Here is a 27,390-nt window from a genome sequence, read left to right as displayed (position 1 = left end):
CGCTACTAAGCTTAAACGGCCGCTAGATCTAAATCTAACAAAAACGAAGATTTCAGTCATACCGTATAACAGTGAACTCGCCATAAGAATCATAAACAGTAGATGCCGCCCACGATTAAATGTCTAAAATAAACTTTTACGACTAACCACTTCGCCTTGTCCCAAGACTCGTGCTTGGGGGGTTGTGAACCATTAATGTACAATTAAAGGGGCTCAAACGCCCTCCAGAAGGGCCAAAAACGACCTTAGGCACGTCCCCTTAAGGGCACCACCTCAAAAGGCTTCTAGAACACTCTAAAGCATATTATACGATCGACCTTACAGATTCATCATTTCGCCTTGTCCCAAGACTCGTGCTTGGGCGGTTGTGGACCGTCAATATATTCCTAAGAGCTCGAATGCCCTCTAGAAAGGCTTAAGCGCCCTCCAGATGGGCTCATGAGCCTAGGCGTGCCCTTTCAGAGGCGCCGCTTCAACTAGCTTCTAGAAGCATCTAGAGCTTAGTAAAAAGACATACGACCCGACTTGCTTGGGGCTTAAGTCACGTAAAAACAAGCCCATAAAGGGCTATAAATACCACCCTTGAGATTATTCTCAAGGCATCTGAAAAATAGTCTAAACCTAGATTCTATTATTGTACTTTTCTACAAGTACGTTATTGAACTTCTTCTTTAAAATAATTATTGGTGAGACTGTACTTACGTCACGATCGAACTTCATTTTATCATATAATTTCAAATTACCAATACTTTTTTCCTCTAAAACTCGAGAGTTAGGATAGGGAAAATAACATTCACATTAAATAATATCATTTTTTAGGGGAAAATAACTTTTTTTACATAGAAAATAATATTTTTAGGTGGTGTCTGTGGTTCGAACCCCGAACTTTACATATATTATGCATTGTCACTGAGCACTAACTAAGTTTGAGCACTAACTAAGTTCACGAGGACATAGAAAATAATATCATTATCAATACACATTTTTCAAAAAAAATAAATTATTCATTTTTTTCTCCCTAAAAAAAACTATTTATTTTTTGGGTCATGTTGACACTGGTTAAGGAACCTAAACATAAGAAGTTTTAAAATGTATGTACCACTTTTTATGCTTTTGAAGAGTTGACAGCACAAATTCCAATGCAATACTTACTACATTTAATTCCTTAACCAGTGCCCCGGGGCACTGTTAACGCTTTTGAAGAGTTGACATCACAAATTTCAATGCAATACTTACTACATTTAATTCCTTAACCAGTGCCCCGGGACACTGGTTAACATTACCTTATTTTTTTTTTATCATGGACCCAGCGTACAAGAGAAGATTTGAATAAAATATCTTCCTGACCATATAATAAAATAATATAATTAAATTTGAATCCATATAAGATATGAAGGAGCGCGAGAAAGATTTCGAAATCCTTTTAACGGCTATTTCCTTCTTCTTCCTCTATTTTTCTTTCCTTCTATTTTCCTTCTCTTCTAATTCTCTTCAAATTCAACACTCTCTCAATTCACCAAACCCTAATTTTCAATGGCATCAAAGAAGGTTCGGGTCGTAGCCAAAATTCGCGGCTTTTCTGATCCAGATACTGAAAATTCAAGAACTGTGGATTGGGTTTCGGTGAAGACTCAAGATTCTGGAGATGTTACTATCTCCTTTAAAGAACAATCTTCTAGGTATGGTTCATTTGTTTTTGAATTGTTCAGTTTTCAGCTTCTTGATTTGTGAAATTGATTGAATTTTGTGAAATTGGAATAAATTGGGAAAATTTGAGTTTTAGGGTTTTTTAATTATGTCAAATTCCATTAAAAAAAATGAGTTTCAGCTTAGTGAAGTTGGGATATTAGTTAAATTTGAGTTCCAGGGTTTGTGAATTATGTGAAATGTGAAATTGTAGTAACGATAATTGGAATGAAATTGTGAAAATTTTGAGTTTTAGGGTTTGTGAATTATGTAGTTAGAATTGTGATTTTCATAATTAGATATGGTTAGTTTCTTGACTTGTGAAATTTGATTTGAATTATGTGAAATTGGAATGAGATCTAGAAAATAAGCTTAGTGAAATTGGGTTGTTAGTGAAATTTTAGTTTCAGAGTTTGTGAATTATGCAGTTTCAGCTTCGTGATTCGTGAAACTTTGAAGTATGCAGTTTCAGCATAGTGAAATTGAGTTTCAGGGTTTGTGAATTATGCAGTTTCTGCTTAGTGATTCGTGAAACTTTGAAGTAGGCAGTTTCAGCATAGTGAAATTTGAGTTTTAGGGTTTGTGAATTATGCAGTTTCTGTTTCGTGATTAGTGAAACTTTGAAGTATGCAGTTTCAGCATAGTGAAATCGAGTTTCAGGGTTTTGAATTAGGTGCAATTAGTTTCTGAATTATGTAGTTTCAGCTTAGTGAAAATCAGTTGAAGAATGAGATATTATTGTAATTGGAAAAAATTGAGGAATGGTAATTGGAAAAAGGGTTGTGGTCTTGAATTTTGTGATGTTGGTAGCATTGTAATTTTCATAATTCATAGCTATTAGATTAGTTTCTGATCTGTTAAATATTTGTTAGTTTAATTGCTTCTATAGAGTTTATATCTCTCAACTACTCTTCAAGCATTTGTTCTTTTCTCTTAGTTGATTTATTTAACTACCATGTTTTCATCATGATGTTTCAGATCTTTCTTTCAGGTTTGAATAGTTTTCTTGTGGGGATAAATTTCATGAAAGCTTATAGTTTGAACTTGTAGCAAATCCATGAAATTATTTGTATTTTTTTCTTCTCTTGCACCTGTTGTTTTAAATAGGGTTACGGCACTTAATTGAGTTAATGTTAATCCTTGTGGTGCAGTCGGTATTCAGTGGACTATTGCTATAACCAACATGATGATAATGAAATGATCTATTCAAGGGAGGTGAAGCCTCTTGTTTCGGCAGCTTTTGAAGGTTTTAACAGTACTGTTATTGCTCATGGAGCTAGAGGCAGTGGAAAAACTCACTTAATTCAGGTTTGAATCAATTCAATTCAATTCAATTAGTTGTGTTATATTAATTTTTTTTGTTGGCGGAGGTGAAGCCTCTTGTGAAAAACATTTCTATAAAACTCTTTTTATCATGACAATTATTTTGTTCTGAAAGGGCTCTTTGGAGAGACCGGGTTTGGCAGCGCTGGCTACGTCTGAGTTTCTCTCCATGGCTGAGAAAAATGGAAAATCTATAGCAGTTTCTTTCTACGAGGTTGATCATCAGGACCATGCTGTCGATTTATTAAATCCAGAACAACCACATATTTTGGTGCTTGAAGATCACGGAAGAATCCAGTTTAAAGGACTCAGTCAGGTAAAAATTATTGTAGTTGGTTTTCTAAGTTAAAAGAATTGAAAATTTTAAAGTTGATAGTAGACAAGTAATGTCGTTGCATTTTTGCTTGCAGGCTCCTGTTAAATCCATTTCTGAGTTCCAGAATTTATACATCGCTGCATGTTCTGCAAACAAGGCTGCACCCAAAAAAGGCATTGAGCGTGCTCATAGAAGCCACATGGGTTTGATTGTGCATGTCTTTTCCCAAAATGAAAGCATGAATGGTCTTGTGAGCAAAATGAATTTTGTGGATATGGCAGGTAACTCCTGCTCAACCGAAGATGTCAAGTCATCGCTATTATTATTTTTTTCCTGGCTTTTGTTGAAGTATTTAAGATTTGAATAACAGTATTGCACTTTTATTATCAGGTTACGAAGATGCTAGAAGGAAAAGTAGTGATGCCTCTGGTCATGTTGAGAATAACAAACTTAACAAGTCAATTTACGCCTTACTGAATGTTTGTCAGGCGTTGAGTACAAATGAAAGCCGTGTTCCCTTCCGGGAAAGTAAACTTACACGCATATTGCAGGACTCCTTGAGGGGAACTAGCAAAGTTTTGTTGGTTTCATGCTTGGTACGTGACTCTGATTTCTTGTTCAAATATATATTTTATATCTTCATTTTGCAATTCGTTATTAAATTTTAATTTTGGTCATTTTCTTTCATAATGTAAACTTAGAATCCATCGTTTTGCCAAGACACTGTTTACATGGTAAGCTTAGCATCACGGTCATGTCAATCGATTCATCAAACCCCCTTAGACTCCATGAAGAAAACTGCAAGTTCAACTAGACAGATAGCGACCTTGGATTCCACAAAGAAAAGTGCAAGTTCTGCAAGAGAGATAGCAACCTTAGATTCCACAAAGAAAAATGCAAGTTCAGCAAGAAAAATAGTGACCTTAGATTCCACAAAGAACAATGCAAGCTCAGTAAGACAGAACGTAGCCACAGATTCGTCAAACAAAATATCAAGCTCAGTAAGACAGACAGTAACCTTAGATTCCACAAAGAAAAGTGCAAGTTCAGTAAGACAGAACGTGGCCTCAGATTCTTCAAAGAAAATATCAAGTTCAGTAAGACAGACAGTAACCTTTGCTTCCACAAAGAAAAGTGCAAGTTCAGCAATACAGACAGTGACCTCAGATTCCACAAAGAAAACTGCAAGTTCAGCAAGACAGACAGTGGCCTCAGATTCAACAAAAAAAACTGCAAGTTCAGCAATACATACAGTGGCCTCAGATTCCACCAAGAAAAGTGCAAGTTCAGCTATACAGATAGTAGCTGATTCAACAAAGAAAAGCGGAAATTCAGCAATACTGACAGTGACTTATCGCAAAAAAAAGATACCCCAAAGTGTATCAGCGTCAACAACGAAATTACCAGGCTCCATATCTCATATAAAGGAAAATGGTGTTATTGCAACAAATTCTGCAATAAAAGGAAGGTTTGTATTGAGCTTTGTATATATTTTATTAGGTTAAACTCTTAATAGTTTTTATACTGGTATCTGGTTATGGATATTGACCTTTTTCCTTTGGGTTGAAGGAAATTATTTGATGAAGCCAGCCACTCTGCTGTTAAAGCTGAGAAGGTATGCTTTTTTTTTCCTCAAAATACTCACTCTACTGTTTTTTTTTTTTTCTGTCTGTTTTAATGAGGACAAGAAAATTATGCAGCCATAAATACTAGTCCAGCTCAGTTTGTACTCAAACTAGGTAGAGATGTCTCAAATAGATAATCAAATATAATGGCAATCAATCTTATCTGTATCTGTAAATATGTATGTGTGTACTGTTTGGCATATTACTTGTGAGGAATAAAAACTAAGTCATTTATATTTTTGTTTCTTATGTTGTTATTGAGAAACAAATTGTAAAGCTTAATCAACTGGTGTATCAAATGCAGGACAATTCAATATCAAAAGATGGAAATGACGCCCAAGTAAACTCTAGAGTAAATAAGGTAAATAATCACCTAAAATCCTAACATGACTAAACGTAGACATGGTTCATTTTCTCATTTTATCTACCTGACATGGACAACTGTGAGAGGTCATGTTATTATTAATTATTAATGAATATATTTATTTTTTTGCAGGAAATTCCCATTGCTGATATTAGTAGAGCATCGGAGTCTTTATTGGTAATGCATAATTTATATTTTTGCCACTTATGATTTTTAATGACAAACAAGTTAGAAAGCTCAATACATGAATCGGTATATCAAATGCAGGACAATTCGTTATCAGAAGATGGAAATCACGATGAACTAAACTCTAGAGTTGAAAAGGTAATAAATTCTAAAATCAAATCCCAAGATGAACACAACCTGGACAAAAAAAAATGTCTTCATTTTATATACATGAAACAAAATGTAATGATCTGATCTTGTAGAATATAAATTTTTCAGGACCTTCTTTTCAACAAAAAATATTTGCCAAGTTAAAACATTTTGTCTGATCAGTTAGGAAACTAATAAATATTTGTGTACGCAGGATAACTCATCTTTGAATGCTAGCAGTGAAGTGGAATTTGATCCCACAGTGGAAAAGGTAATTCATTTCTATTAATTTCGTCACTTTTCATTTTCAATTTTCCTTTTACTCTGAAAACTTCTAGCAAAACTTTAGCATGTTATATTGGTAACGTTAGTAAGTATGAAATTCTAACCAACTATTTTTATTGTGTCTCCAGGTTATTTCGTTTGAGGATAAACACCCATATGTCATTAATTACTCCAAAGATTTGTCGATAGCAGATGAAGGTATGTGACTAAATAAATGTTGAGATAAATTGTTTAGCAAATCACATGATGCGTATTTATATAGGTGTCTTTTGTCATTACAGGTCATAACATGAACAAGGAGAACAACAACTTAATGGAAAATGAAGATTTTTCACCACCCATTAGTTCTCAATTGCGTGAACTTCAATCTCTCGTTTCGTCAACTCCATTGTGTATGCAGTTACCAGAGAACGGATGCATTTCACATGACGATGAGCAGATTTCTGCTAAAATTGCAGAACAAACAACTCTTGATACCAAAAGACGAGATGTAATAAATACCAAAAGTCCTTGGGAAACATTCAACAAGCACGGTTCTGAAATGGAGGTTTGATCTATTCATAATATTGTTAATGGACCTTCTTCTAACGTTTACTTTCATTGTTTTAACTCAGAACTTTGTTTAATTGCAGAATTCAACTGAAATTACAGAACCAAGAACTCCTGATGCTGGAAGAGGAGATGTAATGAATACCAAAAGTCCTTGGGAAACATTCAACATGAATGGTTCTGGAATGAAGGTTTGATCTATTCATAATATTGTTAATGGACCTTTTAACCTATATACTTTTATTGATTTAACTCAGAATTTTGTTTAATTGCAGAAATCCACTGAAATTACAGAACCAAGAACTCCTGATACTGGAAGACGAGATGTAATGAATACCAAAAGTCCTTGGGAAACATTCAATTTGCATGGTTCTGGAATGAAGGTTTGATATATTCATAATATTGTTAATGGACCTTCTAACGTATACTTTTATTGTTTTAACTCAGAATTTTGTTTAATTGCAGAATTCTCTTGTTAAGGACTACCTTAGAATTTTAAACACAGCTGAAAAGTAAGTGGACACTGTCTGTAAACATGTTCAATTTTGATTAGAATAATAAGTAAAAACTGAATGGTTATAATGATCACAACTTGACCATGTAGTTAACATGAAAGCAATTCATATGCACATAAGTATAACAACTGCAATTAATATTTTATTTTATACTGCTTAAATGATTCATAGTTTCATACCTCCTATGAGAAATCTCACTTCTTTACTTTCTGTTTTCTTCTTTATTTTTTTTCTTGAAAATTGACAGGGATGAATTAAAGAAGTTAAAGGTGAGAAATGTTTCACCTTTTAATATTAAGTTGACTCTTCTAATATATCTTGTGCTTTAATTGACTGAACTTTTTATTTTAGGGAATTGGAGAGAAGAGAGCAACCTATATACTTGAGCTTCGTGAAGAATCTCCAGAACCTTTCAAGAGTGTATGTCTAAAAATAAGTTTTTTTTTTTTCCGTTCAAGATTACACTATTTTTTTTCTAATAATAATTAATTGTGAGGTAGATGTATTTATATATCTGACTTAATTTTGGTATTGTGAACAAATTTTTCATTAACAGCTTGATGATTTGAAGGACATTGGACTTTCTGAAAAACAGGTATCATTGTTCTTCTCATAGTATTATCATATTCTGTTTGAGTTTGCATGTTTGATTGTCCATGAGTAAATCCAATAATAAATGATGTGTAACTTTTTTTTTTTTTATTCTTATGCAGATCAAGGGAATGATGAAGAAGGAAGTTGGAGAGCTTTTCAATTAGTTTTAATGGCATTATCAAGTGCTTGTATGTATAATTGATATTTATGCTGGCAACCTACAGTTGCCACTGCGTTGTATGTCATTTCCATATGTATCTGTAATTCATTAAGTAAAGAAAAAATGTATTAGTAATTCTTTTATCTAGATTCATTATATGTATGATGAAATTCATATATTGGACACATGACAAAGAACACAAAATGTGGGACAAGAGAGAAACAAATAAGGTACTACTATTTATAAGCAATTGGAAATTGTGAAACTTATTTTTCCCTTGCCTCAAATTTGTCTTCTATTAAAGAAAGAGTTTGCAATATAATTTTACAGAGTTTGCCAAAGTAGTTTTAACTTATTAGAGCACAAAGGAAGTCGGGACGATTTCCTTCCATTGATTGAATTTAATTACAACAATTTTGCCTCAAGCATAGGAATGATACCATGCAAAGCTCTATATGGACGAAAGTGTCGCACACCATTGTGTTGGTATGAAACAAGAGAAACTCAGATTATTGGATAAGAATTGGTGCAACAAACCACAAAACATGTGAAATTCACGAGACAATGGAGAACGAGACGACATGTTCTTGAGAGACCACAAAACATGAGAAACTCAGTGCTAGATTCCGTTCCAAATTTTTTGTTGAGTTAGACCAGATGCATATCACCTGGCTTTACAACCAAATACTTTCAACTAGCATGATGTTTTCCATGTATCTCAGATTCATTGATAAAGATAGAATGTTGGTTGACTCTTACGCTCTTGATTTAGCCAGGGATCTCATGGGGAAGAAAGTGAAAAATATCAACGACGTCGATCGCCAACTACCTCTAGATGCCTGATGACAAATTTGATAAGTGAACCAAATCATTTCAAGTAATAAAAGTAAGTTATCGTCTCCACATGGAGTTTTGTTTTTCGACACAACAATTACCCTAAACTTAATTAAAAGGAAAAATTACATTCACCTCCCTTGAGGTCTATTGAAATGACATTGACATCCTCTGTAGTTTTAAAACCTGCAGTAACCCCCATAAGTTTTCATCAAATAGATAAAGATCTCCTTTTCTTATTAACATCGTTAATTTACTTTTTTTTGATGACGAACATCGATAATTTACCGTTATCTTTTTATTTTATTTTTCAAGTCCACCATTGATAGGTATTGTCATCAATCAAAACCAAATACTCCGTATGAGAATAACAGAATTCAAATTAAGATTCAATAAAATCCAGGAACTTAGAAGAAACTCATTTGACCCGTTAGCCATAAAATCACAACCCAATTCTTGAATTCCTCCAAACCAAAACATGAAGAATGAAGATTAAAGGAAAAGTTTCTTTAATCCAATTCAGAAAGATGGAAGGGTTGTGAGAGAATTTGTATGGTTGGAAATTGCGAAGTCAAAACAATTCAGAACTAAATCTGAATTGATACACGTAAGAGTGTCACAAGGCAGAGACAAAACACAAGTTTCTGCAATTTAAAGATTTTAAGGGAAAAATGATTCACCACATGATCTAAATTTAAGGATCAAACAAAGATTTTCATTGAATACAACAAACAAATATTTTCATACAATACACGAACTAAACAATGCACCTGTTTGTTCGTTAACTATTAGTTAATATAGCGGTAAAGTTATGATTGCAGTGTGTACATGTAACCTTCCATGAGAGTTAACTTAAGAATTTACCCATATACTTCCTCAATCTGCTAAACTGTACAATCAGCACAACAGGCTTAGTGTTATCATGGGTTGAAAAGTAGTTCCCAATGTCAGTTGCAAATTCACCCCAAAGAGAGCAACAAATCCTTGTGTGTCTGAAACAGTATACAACCTAATTTAATTGACCGTGAAAACAAAGCAAATATACAAAAAACAGATAAGTTCCTTTCAAAAATGCATAGCTTAGATCACTTAATTTTATTTCTTAGAAAAAAATGTAATAGTAAAAATAAACCGATGAATTGATTCTATATTGCATAACTTACTCCAAATCCTTCAGTGTAAGATCAATGACTTTGCTTTTTCTTCCATTCTTCTAGGGTTCTCTTACACTATCTTTCTCGACTACATGACCTATGACATCTACAACACAAAAATTTGCATTATAATTTACCAAAACAGCTAAAAATAAATGTTCCGAGGCATGTTGCTAGCATTCACCTTAGTAAATCTCGAATTTCCCATCATGGTAAGCTTGTGCTTGTGTGGCAAGAGTTTGTAATTCCCCTCGTTGAATCCGACCAGGACATTCTCAAGCTTATATGTTCCTCCTTCTTCAACCATATTTTGCATCGTTGGCACCAAGAATTTACGAACCGTAGCATGGATCCGTCCTAGCTAAACAAAAATAACATGTCATTAACATAAATCAGAATAAACCTAATAGCAGTGACAACCTAAAATATTGTATATGGTAAGACATTAGATTCATATAAAATACCTTCTCATCAACCAATATCATGTTCATGAAGATGATGTCATATGGATTCTCCTTATCATGGATGAGCCAGATATGGGCCACATGCACAAGCAACTTCAAATCCTTCTTCCCACCTTTGATGGCTGAAATGGGGGTGAAAATGTTGGCCATCTTAAAGAGAAAAACAAATATTTTTGCTTACAAACAGAATAGATTTAATCTCACAACTAAGTGGTATTTAAACAGGTGATTGGCAAGCTCAAGTTGAAAGTTTTAAATGTCGATTCTACTGATACTAATTATTATTCATTGCAGCCATAAAATGCAATTACTGCGATACCTGAATTTTCGAGTAGCAATTACTGTATTTTTAATAGTAAAGGAATAACATATTGGCATATTCACTCGTGTGTATACATAGGAAATTTATACATAGAAATTTTTTCTATTAAAAGTAACTCTTATTAAATGCAATTACTACATATTTATTGGCGTCATAAAAGCAATTAGTTCAAATTAAATGTATTCTTCTAAGAAAGTTATTTTGTTAATATGATCATTAATTGCAGTCATGAATGCATTCAATACGCACTAATTGGCAGAGCAATTAGTGCATACTGCATAAAAGAGTTTACGATTAGATCAAACATGTTGCATAAAAGAGTTTAAATGCATTCAATCCTGTTAATATTTTTTATTCGAACTCTTTTGACAATTTGTACACTTTTTTTGTTGCCGGTATGATTTGTTAAATGAACACATAAAAGTTTACGGAATCCGTTTAAATAGGAAAAAAGTTTACGGAATATCATATCATACCTAACCAAATTATAGACAGCATAGAAAAACTTTACTAATTCTATATAACAGTATAGAAAAAGTTTACGGAATCCTTTTAAATAGAAAAATGGACTATCTTTTATATATTGCAGGTATTATTCGCTAAATGAATACATACGATTTGATTGGCATTAACTACGATTTTATTCACGAAATGAATACATACGATATGATTCCCTAAATAGAAAAGTTTACTAATCGTTGGGAGTTATGATGATTTGATTGACATTAACTACGATTTTAATGGACATTATGATGCATCTGTATGAGATAGGAAATGAGTAGTTTGAAACATAGCCTTTGAATCAACGACTGAGATTAGAATAGCAATGAATTCACATCAACGGCTGAGATCATATAAATGCTTAGGAGGGAAAAATAGGGAGTGATTAGGGCAAACATGATAGCTTGACAACTCTAACTTTTATAATAAAGGATGATGGATTAAACAATGGTTGACTCAAAAAAAGTTAACGGAATATTTAACAGTGTTAAGGGAAGGGGATTTTGTCTATTTCATGAGAATTTAAGGGAGGTTAGTATATGTTTTGAAACTAGAGGGGGTGTTAATGGCATTTTAGCAAACCTCAAGGGAGGTGAGTGTAATTTTCCCCAATTAAAATCATGTTTCGCGTGAAAGAGAGGTTCCAAGTGACAATGTATTAAAGAAGTTGGATCAACTCTCATATATAAATGTTATTACTGCTCCAAGAATTCAAATGCTACAACTTCCAAAAATTACCACTTGAATATTGCTCAAAAAGTTTTAAGAGAAACAGTTGCTTATTCTAAAGCGCCAATGATTCAAATTCAAAAGGAAGAAACTTACGAAAGGAAATTCATGGGAGTTAGAAGACACTTGGCGTACATGCATTGCAATAGTTAGTTATTTTATTTTCTATGTAATTTAATATTAAACTTTATGCAGAGGAGTTTATTTACGTTCAACAAAATTACACCTACTATAAACACATATGCCCTCACATGAAAATACTCTCCTCCTCCTCCTCCTCCTCCTCCTCCTCCTCCTCCTCCTCCTCCTCCTCCTCCTCCTCCTCCTCCTCCTCCTCCTCCTTCTTCTTCTTCTTCTTCTTCTTCTTCTTCAACATTAACTACACGTTTAAATCAGTAAGCGGAAGCAGAATAAGAGCATTTACCTCCAGCCATTGCTTGATGAAAAAGACCTCACTTCTTATGCTTGCTGCTATCACGGACTGATTTCACTGCTGTTCCAAACCTTCACTTTGCTCAAACTCGATGGTGCAGTATTATGAAGAGAGAAAGTAGGTTCAGTGACTATGAAGTTGTGAATATGTCCTGGCTTTATAGTACCTTACCCATCATAAGGTCTACAGACATGTAACACAATATGAGGGAGTACTCAATTGAATATGGGATAAGTGGGAACAAAAGTTGCACAAATTCAGCAAACTTTTTCCCATAAAAACAGGATTCAAGTGGACCAATATAGCAAACTTTTTCCCATAAAAACAGGATTCAAGTGGACCACTTCAGCAAACTTTTTCCCTGAAAAACAGGATCCACAACAACCAACTTTTGACTTAATATTGGTACATGTGGAACAGTAAAAACAGGGAAAAATCTAACATTCTCCCACTTGGTCCATTTGCCCCATAATCAATCTTTAACAGAAAACTAAACATAAGAATCATGGCGATATGTCCTCTTATTATGAGTAGTATCTTCCATGTATTACAATATATCAAGTCTCTCATATCAATCCTCAACTGAATGAAATAACCACATGTTTATTTCTAGTCTAAATGAAGTGAATTTTTCTCAAAATAAATAAAATATGTGCACATAAAATGAGGAAAATTCAATTGAATAAGAGTTTCATCAAAATAACAAAGGTTTAATGAAATTTACATCATGGAACCAAGTCCCATCCGTACTACATGATCCTTAAAATTCATTGGTGGCATGCCTTTAGTCAAAGGATCAGCAATCATCAACTCTGTGTAATGTGTTCAATGACCACTTTATTTTCCTTAACACGTTCTCTTACAGCTAAGTATTTAATGTCGATGTGTTTATTTCGACTTCCACTTTTGTTGTTCTTAGCCATAAAAACTGCAGCAGAGTTGTCACAATACATCTTTAATGGTCTCGAAATGGAGTCGACAACTTTAAGACCAGATATGAAACTCTTCAACCACACACCATGCGAGGTAGCCTCAAAACATGAAACAAACTCAGCTTCCATAGTGGAAGTAGCAGTCAAGGTCTGCTTTGCACTTCTCCAAGATACAGCTCCACTGGCTAGCATAAAAACATAACCCGATGTAGATTTTCGGGTATCAATGCAACCAGCGAAGTCTGAGTCAGAGTAGCCAATTACTTCCAAGTTATCTGTTCGTTTGTACATGAGCATGAAATTCTTTGTTCCTTGAAGATATCTCATTACCTTCTTTGCAGCTCTCCAGTGGTCAACACCTGGATTACTCTGATATCTTCCCAAAACTCCAACAACATATGAAATGTCAGGTCTGGTACAAACCTGAGCATACATAAGACTTCCTACAGCTGAAGCATATGGGATTTTCTTCATGTGTTCCCGTTCAAAATCATTTTGTGGGCATTGACTTAATTCAAATTTATCACCCTTCACGATGGGAGCCACACTTGGTGAACAATTTTTCATATTAAATCTCTCAAGAACTTTGTTGATATAGGCCTCTTGGGACAAACCCAAAATGCCTCGATTTCTATCTCTATGGATCTTAATGCCAATGACATAAGATGCCTCTCCCATATCTTTCATATCAAAGTTTCTTGAGAGAAATTGTTTCACGTCATATAGCATACCCTTATCATTTGTCGCAAGCAAAATATCATCAACATATAACACAAGGAAACAAATATGGCTCCCACTGACCTTCTGGTATATACATTGATCCATGATATTCTCTTCAAAACCGAATGAAGTGATTACCTCATGAAATTTTAAATACCATTGGCGGGAGGCTTGTTTCAATCCGTAAATGGATTTATTAAGCTTGCAGACTAAGTTCTCACCTTCACTAGAGTAGAATCCTTCAGGTTGTTTCATGTAAACCTCTTCCTCTAGTGAGCCGTTTAGGAATGCTGTTTTCACATCCATTTGATGCAACTCAAAATTAAAATGAGCTACCAATGCCATAATTACTCGAAAAGAATCTTTCTTAGACACAGGAGAAAAAGTCTCTGTGTAGTCGATTCCCTCTCTTTGAGTGAATCCTTTGGCAACAAGTCTTGCTTTATATCTCTCAATGTTGCCTTGTGAGTCTCGTTTGGTTTTAAAGACCCACTTACATCCAATGGCTTTTACACCACCAGGCAACTTGACAAGATCCCAGACTTTGTTTGATGCCATTGAATTCATCTCTTCTTTCATAGCATCGTGCCACAAGTTTGATTCCTTAGAACTCATGGCTTGTGAAAATGTTTCAGGGTCATTATCGGCTTCTATGTTGTAGTCTGATTCTTGTAGATACACTATAAATTCATCAGGAATTGCTGACTTTCTGACTCTAGTAGATCTTCTTAATGTTATCTCATTATCTTCTTGAGGATCTTGTTGTTCAACCGGTTCAATAACAGGTTGGTCAACATTTTCTTGATGCTCCTCATTAATAACTTGATCTACATGATCATTTTCAACAGTTTGTGGAATTTCAGTTACTGGTTGTCTAGCACCTCTTTGTACTTGAGGGGTGTGTATGACAATCAGTCTGTCACTTGATGTAGAAGGTTCAGCCTCATAGTGATCTTTCTCAAAATTTATATCTTTGAACTGATCACTCCCACTAATCAAGTCATTTTCAAGAATATTTGCATTTCTTGATTCCACAATCCTAGTTCTAAGTGATGGGCAATAAAATCTATAACCTTTAGACTTTTCAGCATATCCAATGAAATGCCCGCTAATAGTCCTTGGGTCTAGTTTCTTTTCTTGTGGGTTATAAATTCTCACTTCAGACGGGCAACCCCATACACGTATATGTTGCAAACTCAGTTTCCAACCCTTGAATAATTCAAATGGTGTCTTTGAGACAGCCTTGGTTGGAACTCGATTTAATATATACGCAGCCGTCTTTAGTGCTTCAGTCCACAAAAATCGAGGAAGATTAACATTACTCCTCATACTTCTAACCATGTCCATTAATGTTCGGTTTCTTCTTTCTGCTACACCATTCTGGTCAGGAGAACCAGGCATAGTGTATTGGGCAACAATCCCATGCTCTTGAAGAAACTTCGCAAATGGACCGGCTACTTGTCCACTCTCAGTGTATCTACCGTAGTACTCTCCACCTCTATCAGATCTCACGATTTTAATCTGTTTTTCACATTGTTTCTCTACTTCAGCCTTGAAAACTTTAAAGGCATCTAAAGCTTCATCCTTGGAATGAAGTAAGTAGAGATGCATATACCGTGAATAATCATCTATAAAGGTGATAAAGTATTTTGGACTACTTGCGTCCATGTCTGGACAACAAATATCTGTATGTATGATTTCTAATAAGTTAGAACTCCGTTGTGCACCCTTTTTGAACTTGTTAGATTGCTTACCCTTAATGCAATTTACACAAGTCTCGAAATCAGCAAAATCTAGGGAACTAAGTACCCCTTCATTTACTAATCTCTTAATTCTATCGATTGAGATGTGTCCCAATCTTCGGTGCCATAACATTGAGGATTTTTCATTCATAACACATCGTTTTAAACCAGCAGTAACATGCATTGAATTATAAGCAGCATTATTTTGTAAATTAATAGAATAAAGACCATCACGCAATTCACCATAACCAACAATTCCAGATTTATTACACAAAGTAAAACCAGAATCCTTGAAATTAACTGAAAAACCCAAAGGCGATAGTTTTGAAACAGAAATTAAATTCTTCGAAAAACAAGGAACATAAAAGGTCTTTTCTAAAATTAAAATAAAATTGCTGCTTAAAATCAACTTGCACATTCCAATGGCTTCCACATGTGAACGCATCCGCCCTCCTGAATAGATGAATTGTTCACTTCCCACCGGTTTCCTTAGGTTTTCCATACCCTGCAAGGTATTAGAAACATGGATTGTAGAACCAGAGTCAATCCACCATGTGTTATGATTTATATTAACCATATTAGATTCATAACAAACAAAGGTAAATGGAGTACCTTTCTTGTCCATCCAACTCTTAAACTTCAGACAGTCTTTCTTTAGGTGTCCTTTCTTTTTGCAAAAGAAACACTTAGACTCTTTCTTAATGGTTGGCTGAGGAGGAATGTTGCTCTTATTCTTTGCAGCTTCCTTCCTTTTCTTTCCTTGAACAGTCAGATTAACCTTCTCACCTTCCTCCATCAACAGCCTTTCCTCTTCCTGCACACACATGGTCAATAATTCATTGATTGACCACTTATCCTTATGTGTGTTATAGGATATCTTAAAAGGACCATACTGATGAGGTAGAGTGGTTAAAATGTAGTGAACAAGGAAAGAGTCAGACATTGTCACCTCCAAATCCTTAAGTTGAGCCGATATATCCCTCATGCGCATGATGTGATCACGCACTCCTCTCACCCCAGTGAGCTTCATGGTGGAGAACTTAATGATCAGAGTGCTGGCAAGGGCCTTATCAGATGTAGCAAACTGCTCATCAATAGCCTTAATAAGATCCTTGACATTTTCATATTGCTCGATGGAACCACGGATGCCAGCAGATATTTTGGTCTTTATGAACATAACGGAGAGACGGTTAGATCTCTCCCACTTTTCATAAAGATCCACTTCAGTGATGGCAGATGGTTCATCTTTCCTGATAGCAAAATCAATATCCATCCAGCCCAAATGAAGGAGAATTCTCTCCTTCCAGATTTTGTAATTGTCTCCATTCAACTCAGGAATGTCACACTTAAAGTCAGAAAAATTCGCAGATTGAACAACTGCAAAAATTCAGCAAACATGCTCATTTAACCAAAATTGAGACAAATTAAATAAATTTCATGGTTTACCAATGCAAATCATGCTTAAATATATAAATCTAGTGACATAACACCTGCCTGTGGGCTAAGGTTTTACTCAATTAGATTTATATTATAACTTTATGATTAAACTATCAAATTATGTTCCTTTTCTTAATTCCTGTGGGTAAATCAAGAAATATAATCTGATATTTTATCCTAATTAAACACACAGTCATAACAAAATTCCTGTGGGTAGATTTTATTATACAAGCATGTTTAACTACAACTAATTCTTTGAATGTGATTCTAAATTCTTTATATAAAAATTCTAATTAATCAAAGATGCTGTGGCTATTCCTTAATTAATCACAATTTTATTAATCACTTAACATTAATATTAATTAAGGCTTAAAGCTGAGCAATGCATTCAGCAAAGTAAACAGCAACTATACATAATACAGAAGCAGTAAAATTAAAACAATTGAATACTGCAGCACGTTTGGTTACAGACTTCTTATGCATCCAGAAGGACACAGGTTTGTTCGATTCCCCTTGGAAAAGTAAAACGCGCACCTTTTTTTTTTTTTTTAAAACTAAAGGTAAAAAGAAAACTAGAATTGTGGGAATTGAACTCGCGACCAAAAGCAGTTGATGACTGAAACAAACCGCTGCGCCACATGCATTCATGTTGCTAAAATTCACGTTGTTTAATATAAATACAAAACGTGCACTAATTAAAAACTATATATTCATCGTCTTCAACCTTCAGCCGGGTCGATTTGACCCGGTTCAGACCCGCGGTACCCGAATAAAAACCCGACGGTTTTAGATGCATTTCGACGTCAAAAAACGATGAATTATTATCCAGAAACACTTTATAAATCATTTCCAATACGTTTATGATTTTATTTTTGACTAAAAAAGGGTCATAAATGAAATACCCAAAAATTGAAATTTTCAAAAACATAATGGAAACGATTTAGCAAGACAGAGGCATGAAGGCTCTGATACCAAATGTAAACTTTATTATCGATTTAAACATGTAAACAACATTAACTACACGTTTAAATCAGTAAGCGGAAGCAGAATAAGAGCATTTACCTCCAGCCATTGCTTGATGAAAAAGACCTCACTTCTTATGCTTGCTGCTATCACGGACTGATTTCACTGCTGTTCCAAACCTTCACTTTGCTCAAACTCGATGGTGCAGTATTATGAAGAGAGAAAGTAGGTTCAGTGACTATGAAGTTGTGAATATGTCCTGGCTTTATAGTACCTTACCCATCATAAGGTCTACAGACATGTAACACAATATGAGGGAGTACTCAATTGAATATGGGATAAGTGGGAACAAAAGTTGCACAAATTCAGCAAACTTTTTCCCATAAAAACAGGATTCAAGTGGACCAATATAGCAAACTTTTTCCCATAAAAACAGGATTCAAGTGGACCACTTCAGCAAACTTTTTCCCTGAAAAACAGGATCCACAACAACCAACTTTTGACTTAATATTGGTACATGTGGAACAGTAAAAACAGGGAAAAATCTAACAAGAAGAACTTATATCCTTCTTAAAGACCCTGCTCAAGTAGGAAAGCTTTCATTCGACCATCCATCCCTCAGACCATGGCAACTTCTTTAGTGAACCTGTAAATGTATTTCATGAGGCCCTATTTGCGATTTTGGACGAAAGGGGAGAGGTATGAATAACAGGAAGAACGAAAGGGACATTGAAGAAAAAATGATCTCCCAACCCCTCAAACTGGGGGAACTTAAAATTATAGTGAAGTGAGGGTTTTGGAGGGTTTTTAAGAGTTTGGATAAATTCTTCAAATCTAATATATGTTACATTAATACTTTATTAATAAAATTATGACTTAATTACATAAATGGTCCCTTAACTTATTTGTTGTTTTCGATTTGGTCCCTTATCTTTAAAATTTTCCAATTCGGTACCACATGTACACCTCCGTTACTACTCTTGGTCCTTTCTGTCAGTTGCTTGTTAGTGAATGCACACATGGCCAATCCCACGTGGCACATATATAAGGGAAATTTTTTGGAGATTACAGATCTAGGTTTTTTTCCTTCTTCCTCCTTCTCTCATCTTCTTCCATCGTTTTATCCTCCTTCACTCCTCCTTCTTGCATCGTTTTCTAGATTCAAATCCAACACAACACAAAGTCGAATTCAAATATGAGAGATTCGAAATCGAAATCGTTCTTTCCTTTGATAACTTTGAACAGTTTCGATTTTGAATCTCATGATGTTAAAACCTAACACAAATTCGTGGCAAATGGGTCAATCTTCAAATGGGTCGATTGGTTCGAATCTAAGGAGAAGAGCAATAACAGAGTGCATGTGTGGGGATGAAAGTGTGATTCGCACTGTTATGGATAGTGTAAACCCAAATTGTGGTAGGAAATTTTGGGGGTGCAGAAATTACAAGAATTATTGGATAAAGGCTGCAACTTTTTTAAGCTAATTGATGAAGATTGTAATGAAGACAGTGATAACAAGAATGGAAAGCTCCAGAAGAAAAAAATTGAAGTTTAAGAATCAGTTGGAAAAGACAAGATCATGGTTGAAGCTTTCTTTGATTTTCGGATTAACATCTTTTGGGCTATGTCTTGTGTTAGGGACAACACTAATCTTCAAAATGAGTGGCACATGGAGTTTGATGTATTTGAAATAGTATGTCAGGATTGTAATAGATGAAATTGTAATGTGATGAATGAAAAATGTGTTATGTATTAGGAAGACTTTCTAGTATGAAAGTGATAATGAAAGTGATGTATATTATGATTATTATATCAATGAAAAGATGTTATTGCATATTTAGAATTGATGAATGTTTGTTTCCTTTTGGTATATTGTTAAGTAAAGAATTGATGAATGAACTAGAGGTTTAGGCAAATGCATCCAACGATCATTTAAGTTTTGTGTTCTTCCCGAGTATCAAATGAGTTTAATCCAAGTTTTATAAGTAAAAGGACTTTTAAGTAAAAAGGCTAAAGTTGCAAACGTTCAAAAACTAAAAGGACTTATTTGAAACTTATAAAATTTAAAGGACTAACTCAAGAAAAACACAAAACATAAAGGATCCTCAGATGCATTTGGCCTAATGATTAATATTCATTTATCTTTTTCTATAAAAACATTCCTTTGAAAACCTTTCCTTTCATTCCTATTCAAACACGTGAATAGAGCCTCAACACTCATCCCTTGCTTGAACGAAGGTCACTAGAGATACAACCAACTTTTGTTGTTTGCGGTATGTGATAAAATTTGTAGTGAATTATTTTCGAATGTCTTCCATGAGTCGATAGAGTGACGTGGGACACTCTTGAACCAGGCCATAACTCCATTCTTTAGGGTGAGCACAAACAAATTGACATATCACTATTGGAGGTCCCTTAAAATCTTAGGATGATGTCTATGTTCACCTAGAGACCGCCAAGACTCTTTTGACCTTTGTGTGAATTCATTGGAGGTTGTTTTAGAATTTCAAGGTAACAACTTCCTTGTGATATTTTGAGAAAACGAACTCCATTCTTTAGGGTGAGCACAAACAAATTGACATATCACTATTGGATGTCCCTCAAAATCTTAGGATGATGTCTATGTTCACCTAGAGACCGCCAAGACTCTTTTGACCTTTGTGTGAGTCCATTGGAGGTTGTTTTAGAATTTTAAGGTAACAACTTCCTTGTGATATTTTGAGTAAACGACCGGTTTTGAACAAATTTTCCTCGTGATTCAAACATTATGGAGATCGAGGTGAACCTCAATGTCTTCTCTTCATGGAGGAATGATGGTGAGTTTGTCTATTAGATTGTGGAGGAAGGGAGTAACTCCATTTACTCCCTCTCCCCTACCGCAACAGGGAGGAAATTTTCATTTCAATCCCTATTACCTTGCCTTGAGTGACGGATGGGGGACAACAACTGTGTTGGGCGGAGTTTCAGATATCGTATCTTCTAGAGTCTTTATGTCTTTTGTTTTTTGATTCATGTGGCGATCAACATGTTGAGGAGGACTATGGAATTTATCCTGTTTCAAGCTACTCTTAGCATGGACGAATTTAGCAGTTTCTTCAACCATGACTAGTTCCCGAAGTAGAAAGACACAAGCAATTATATAGGTTCCTTCCACAATCCAGAAGTAGTCATGTCCCCCTTGCACTTCCAAGGAGAGTTCACTAAAATCAGAATCTGACTATATTATATTCAAGCACATAAGCAAGAGACTTCAAATACTCAAGCACACAAGCAAGATATTTCCTATGCTCAAGCACAAAAGCAAGAGACTTCTAAACAAACAAAATTACACAGAAAGATGTTTGGTTTGAACACTTGATATACAATCAGTGGTGTTCACAATACAAATCAGGTACAGACTCTTAAGACTCTAGAATTTCTAAGATATGAAAGTTTATAAGAAATTCTAAGTGAACTGATGTGCAACAATTTCAGCAGAGTTTTGACACAAGTAAATTGTTGTTAAGTCTCTACAAATCTTCAAGTTTTCATTCCTTTATATAGAGGTTTGAGAGATACATTGTAGAAGTTCCAGAACATCAAAAGAGTCGTTGTAGAAGCTTGATCATCACCAATGATCTGTTGCTTGATTTGGTTAATGTCTTAGGAGGGAACAATTTGAAATCCATTCCTTGTTTGGAGAATTAACCAGCGTAGACACAACTGTAGTTTGTACTATGTGCAGAAAAGAGTGGAGTGGTGATTGTACAATTGTACTATTGTCATTTTCCTGCGCTCTTCAGTGGATAAGCATCCAATGCCTTCTAATTCCTCTGAAATAGTCGTTGCTAGAGGCTTCTATTCCTTCTGCAAACTTGTGTTTTCAAATAACCAAATTTAACTAACTCCAGGTTCTTGACTTCAGACTCTGACAAACTTCAGACTTTGGTGACTTTAGACTCTAGCAGTCAGCTTCTGATTGTTCTTCTGACTCTGATGATCTTCAAACTTAGACTTACAACAAGCTTCCTTTGTAAATTCCATTGCTCTCATTTCTTCTTCCCGAACCAATACCTTGTTTTAATACTTATAAATTTTAGTATATCCTGCATGAAGGTGAGAAAAACACAAGAAGGGGGGGTTGAATTGTGTTTTGAAAAATTCTTCGTTTCTCCTAAAAACTGAACACACTGATCAGAAGCTAAGTGAGACAGCTTCTGAAGTGATAATCAGAATCTAAATGCAGCGGAATAAAACAGAGAGAGAGAAGAAGAACGACACAAAGCAATTATACTGGTTCCTTCCACAATCCGGAAGTAGTCCAGTCCCCCTTGCACTTCCAAGGAGATGTCACTAAGAGTAATATCTGATTACAATTGCTCAAGCACACAAGCAAGAGACTTCCTTTGTTCAAGAACACAATCAAGAGACTTCCTGCTCAAGCACAACTGCAAGAGACTTCCTAACTAAACAAAATTACACAGAAAATTGTTTAAGGTTGAACACTTGATATACAATCAGAGGTGCTCACAATACAAATCAGATACAGACTCAATGGACTTAAGAATTTCTAAGATATGACTTTGAGACACAGAAATTCTAAGTGAATGCAGAACAATTTCAGCAGAGGTTTGACACTTATAAAAATGTTGAGAGTCTGTCGTTCAGCATTAGCGTTCTTGCATTACCAAAACTCTAAGTCTTCACTCCTTTATATAGAGGTGTGAAAGAGACGTTGTGAAATTGCCAGCACACCAAAGAGTCGTTGTTTGAAGCTTGATCTTTCACCAATGATCTTTTGCCTGATTTGGTTGTTGTCCTATGAAGAACCAATTTGAAATCCATTCCTTATCCAAAGGAACATCTATGCAGGCGAAGCCGTATTCTGGAGCTGTTTTCTTGTCTTGTAGCGTGGACACAAAACAGAGTAGTGGAGAAGGTGGTTGTACAGTTCGTACAATAGTACAATGTCAACGCTTTCGTCCAAATTGCAAGCACATGCCTTCAAACACCTTTGAAATGACCGTTGCAATGTTCCACTAATTTTCTGCTATGTTTTCGAATCCAATAGACAGGTTTTGCAATGTAGATTCTTCAATCTTTGAATCTTTTGCAAATTCAGTTGATCTTTAGCTTCTGGTGAAATGACTTCTGATGAGGCAGCTTCTGATGATGCAGCTTCTGCAGCTTCTGATGGTGCAACTTCTTCAGCTTCTGATGATGCAGCTTCTGATAATATGGCTTCTGGACCTCTTGTCTTCAGGAGCACTATTTCTTCAGGAGCGCTTTTACTATCTTCAGGAGCAGCTTGACTTCAGGAGCGCTTTCCACTTTCAGGAGCGTATTGCCTTCAGAATCGTCTAAGCTTCATTTTCTTTTGCCCTTTATTTGCTCATTCAAGACCAATTAATGATGTAACTTTTTAACTGTGGTCCTGTACACTTGAACAAATATTAGCTAGTCCAATTTACAATTTTTAATACCTTTTTATCATCAAAACTCTTTGAGGTTCATTGTTAAACACATTTTGTTCCAACAATCTCCCCCTTTTTGATGATGACAAACAATAGTATTTAAAATTTGTCATTTGTTGTTAATCTAATTAACGAGTTGACTTTGGGGTTTCTGAGGTTTGTAAGCTCAGAGTCTGAGATTTGTAAGCTCTAACTCCCCCTGAGTCTGATAGTCTTTAAGGTGAGGTTTGTAAGCTCCCCCTATGTTCTATCCAGGTTAATTAAATTCATTTTTCGCACAATAATATCAGAGCTTAAAAAAATTAAAAGAATTGACTTATAGATAAGAAGAATGGTTCAATTAATTTTTATTTGAAATTTGATACTCCCCCTTTTTGATACACCGTTTTAAGGTTAAAAAAAAGGATAGAAATTTTCAAAATTTTCAAATATTAATTAATGGGGCTCAGAGCCTTTAAATACTATCACATATACTCCCCCTTTTGTCATTAGCAAAAAGACATAAACAAAAAGAAGAGATGAGAAAAACATAAGATTAAAGGTTCAGAGCATAATTCAAATAAATTTAAAGCATTTTAACCATCTTCAAAAATTAAATAAACAGGTCATAGCAAGCATTATTATCAAAGAAAATAACAACACACATGATATAAACAGTTAATGATATTCAGAAGCAAGAAGAATTCAGAAGCTTATAATATCAGAAGTGAAAAGAACTAAATCAGAAGCAAAGATGAACCAAGAATATCAAAAGCTTAAAAAGACAGAGAAAAAATAAGCAAAAAAAAGTGTGACTATGGGTTTGGCTTATTTCTCTAAGATCTTTTTCAGAAGCTCTTGAACATCAGCATACTTCTTGTCCATCTCCTTTTTGTAGTTGTCTTCTCTGATCTTGGCTTCTTGCATATCAGTTTCCAATTTAGAGATCTTCAGCTTCTGCTCTAGTAGCTCTGTTTCAAGCCTTTCATTTTCTTCTTTGAGCTTCTTGTTCTCCTGAGCTAGAGCCAGGTTAGGTGCATCATTCTTCTCCAGGATCTCAGAAGGAATAATCAGATGCAGCTCCTTAGGCAGGAATTCATCAGGTTCTCTGCCTCTGTTATTGAGTGGATTCTTCACCCAAGTACCAAGAACTTCAACATCTCCAGTATTCTCTTCTATTCCATTCAACCAATCTTCCAGCTTCTGCTTGGCTTGCTCTTGAGCCTCAATGCAGGAATCATGCAAAGCTGAAATCAGGTTGACGACCCTTTCTTTTATCCTCTTCCATTGCTTCTGATAGCTTATTGTATGACCCAAGTCATTTCTACCTGCTATCAGTCTGAGAACTTCAGAAGCAATATCTTCCCACACATCTTGTAGTACTTGAGAATCCAGGAAAATGGTGGGAGGTGAAGGTTGTTTAGAGGGATTTGGAGGGGCTAAGTGTATAATGGGTAGGTTTGATGATGATTGGTCATTTGTAGTTAAGGATTGGCTAGTTGATGGTTGGTCAGGAGTGGGGTCAACTACCATATCAGAGGCATGATCATCTTGATCATCCTCAGAGTCTGTGTCCATATCACATACACCAGTATGATGGGTGATCTTGATAACTTGTACTGGTGAAGGAGTTATGGAAGCAGAGGTTGGCTCAGGAACAATGTGTTTAGGAGCAGCAGTTTCAGATGCAGGTTCAGGAATGGGTTTAGTAACTGGTTGTTCAGGAACAATATGTTCAGGAACGGTCTTTTGAGGAGTGACTTGTTTAAGAACAGATGGTTCAGGAACAGTTGGGGGTGATGAAGTTGTAGGGGGTGAAAAGGCTTTTTCCGGTGAAGGTTTTTGTTGTGGGGGGGTCTTCTGAAACAACTTTATCAGAAGCAACTGCTTCTGGAGTTGTCTCAGAGGCTTTTTCTGAGGTTGAGTTAAAGCTAGATTGGGGTAGTTCACCTAGATAATGACTTTCTAGGTGGTCTAAAAAAGAAGTGTCTTCAGAAGGAATAAAGGATGTGGTACAAAATGTGCGAGAAACTTGAGGTACCTTAGATAACATTGCTGAGTTATCTACTGCTTCTGAAGTTCCAAGATTCTGAACTTGCTCTACATTTTCAGCATCAGCTTCATCCACGATTAGCATCCTTTCTCCTTCCTCTTCTCTTTCAAGTTCTTTCATGGCTTTCACTTCTCGCCTATTTGCTAAAAAGTCATCAGAATGTTCCTTAGCCATTCTCTTCATGGCTAGAGTCACTTGAACCATGGAGCTTTTCTTGTCAAGTGGAGCCTTCTTTCTTTTCAGCTTAGGCTCTGCCTCTTCTTCCTCTATCTCATCCAAAGCTTCATCCAGTTTTTCCTTGTAGTAAACTGTTTCAGCTTTCCCTCTCTTTCTCTTAGCATCCTTCTTTTGCTTGGGCTTATTATCAGTGGCTTCTGACGCAGTAACTCCTTTAACTTTCATCCCTTTGGTCTTAATAGGAGTAGTTACCTCCTGAGAGCTTGCATCTTCCTCCAAGACATACTCAACTACAGATTTAGCTAAAATCTCAGGATTGCTCTTCTTAACGATGGAAGGAAAATCCCTGATAATTTCAGATTCAGCTGTAGTCATTTCCAACCATTTTTCATCTTTAGGGGCTGTCTTAAAATAATGCATGGAATGCAAGGTCCTGCTACTTATAGTCTTCTCAGCAGTAGAGGCCTTGAAGCATTTATCAGATGCATCCCTTGATTTCTTCAGAACCTTCAGTACTCCTCCTTGGTGGAAGATTTCAGACAATAATCTTCCATAGGGTACTTGTTTTCTTCCTTTGATAGTGCCTTCATTAATTGCCCAACAGAGATGATCCAAGACATATCTTGGGAAGTTGATCTTGTTCTGAGTTGCCATGAAGTAAATAGCTAGCTTCTGTTGGAAATTTGGTTGATCAGATCCTCCACCTCTCTGAAAGAAACAATCAGTGCAGAACTTCACCAACATTCTGTGGTGAATCTTCATTTCTGATGTCTTGGCTTTTGTATACCCACCCAGAAGCAAGTTGCAGTAGCTTTGCAGAAGGATATCTTCCGTCTTTACTATTTCTTGGAATCTTCCTTCTGCATCCACTCTGCATGCTTTAGCAATTATCTCCTCTGTGATGGTTACAGGAATACCCATCACTTCAGACCTTATCTCAAGGCTACTGAAGGAAGTGGGATTCAACTCTATCTCCATATTTTTCTTCTTCGACCCAGCTTGTTTCCCTACTACCTTCACAGGCTTTCCATTGACGATTTCAGCTCTTAACCAGAAATCTTTGACCAAGTTCACATAAGTTGGCCCATTTAGCATCTTGAAGTATACGGACAGCTTCTGAGTTTCTACATATCCTTCCATGTCCACTTCGTACTTCTTAAGTGAAGCGAAGTCCACTGGCGATTCTACTTGGACGATTAAGGATTTCCATGGAATATCCATAGTCTTTTCTTTGTAGACTGACCCAGATCCTGATGCGCCTTGCTTGCTTGAAGTAGATTCTGAAACTTCTTGTTGCGAGCTTGATGATGCCATTTGATGATGATTGAAGAAGATTTAGAGAATTTAGGGTTCTAAGGTTTTTGCGCTTACTTCGCAGGAGGTTTGAGAGCAAATGTGTTTGTTGTGAGTGAGTAGTGTGTGAATTGAAAAAGTGTTTAAGAGTAAAAACGTTTGCAATTCAAAAGAGACAAACAAACATAACATTAATGACAAATTGGGGGCGCGTGAAAAGTATTTTCAAAGCTATTAAATCATCACTGCCCTTTTAGTTATACACCAACACATACAGGCCACGTCAGAAGTTCACAGAGTAACTACCAAGTTAGTGGGCCAGAAGTTACTTTTAAAAAGTAACTCCCAATGTTTCCACTAATTCAACTATTCAGAAGCAATAAATCCAGCTTCTGGACTTCAGATGCTGACGTCATCATTATCAGAAGCGAGTTTTCCTCAGAACCTCAATAAAGAGCTTCTGATGGACTAC

At 35.5% G+C, this 27,390-nt stretch overlaps 2 protein-coding genes and 1 pseudogene across 2 annotated transcripts; 1 reads left to right on the top strand and 2 right to left on the bottom strand.

Annotated features, from left to right (window-relative positions):
* The first annotated feature begins 1,414 nt into the window (after positions 1–1,414).
* On the top strand, positions 1,415–8,019 carry LOC146915484 (ATP binding microtubule motor family protein). Its single transcript, XM_085717854.1, has 20 exons — positions 1,415–1,679; positions 2,838–2,994; positions 3,125–3,325; positions 3,420–3,606; positions 3,716–3,921; positions 4,027–4,793; positions 4,895–4,940; positions 5,255–5,311; positions 5,447–5,491; positions 5,582–5,638; positions 5,844–5,900; positions 6,043–6,112; positions 6,196–6,461; positions 6,547–6,654; positions 6,739–6,846; positions 6,929–6,975; positions 7,226–7,247; positions 7,330–7,398; positions 7,535–7,573; positions 7,692–8,019. Exons 1-20 carry the CDS (start codon positions 1,534–1,536, stop codon positions 7,734–7,736), a joined length of 2,700 nt encoding a protein of 899 aa, XP_085573980.1. The 5' UTR covers positions 1,415–1,533; the 3' UTR covers positions 7,737–8,019.
* Positions 7,778–10,334, bottom strand: LOC146915483 (uncharacterized; annotated as a pseudogene).
* A 5,441-nt stretch (positions 10,335–15,775) lies between these two features.
* LOC146915482 (uncharacterized) lies at positions 15,776–18,336 on the bottom strand. The gene is made up of 3 exons (XM_085717852.1): positions 18,063–18,336; positions 16,176–16,940; positions 15,776–16,068 (listed from the first exon to the last, which is right to left on the bottom strand). Exons 1-3 carry the CDS (start codon positions 18,070–18,072, stop codon positions 16,034–16,036), a joined length of 810 nt encoding a protein of 269 aa, XP_085573978.1. The 5' UTR covers positions 18,073–18,336; the 3' UTR covers positions 15,776–16,033.
* Between the last annotated feature and the right edge of the window lie 9,054 nt (positions 18,337–27,390).

The sequence above is a fragment of the Medicago sativa genome, chromosome 6, assembly GCF_051527215.1.
Source record: "Medicago sativa cultivar Bolivia chromosome 6, Bolivia_mono, whole genome shotgun sequence".
In the NCBI taxonomy this organism is placed as follows: domain Eukaryota; kingdom Viridiplantae; phylum Streptophyta; class Magnoliopsida; order Fabales; family Fabaceae; genus Medicago; species Medicago sativa.
This window is presented reverse-complemented; position numbering and strand designations above follow the sequence as displayed.

Bases quoted from the DNA above. Each gene is read 5' to 3' on its own strand.
- LOC146915484 (XM_085717854.1), top strand. From the start codon at position 1,534: ATGGCATCAAAGAAGGTTCGGGTCGTAGCCAAAATTCGCGGCTTTTCT. The intron at 3,326-3,419 runs GTAAAAATTATT...TTTTGCTTGCAG, and splicing joins AGTTTAAAGGACTCAGTCAG to GCTCCTGTTAAATCCATTTC. The intron at 6,655-6,738 runs GTTTGATCTATT...GTTTAATTGCAG, and splicing joins TGAATGGTTCTGGAATGAAG to AAATCCACTGAAATTACAGA.
- LOC146915482 (XM_085717852.1), bottom strand. The intron at 16,069-16,175 runs GTACTCCATTTA...AATACCTTGCAG, and splicing joins GAGTTGGATGGACAAGAAAG to GGTATGGAAAACCTAAGGAA.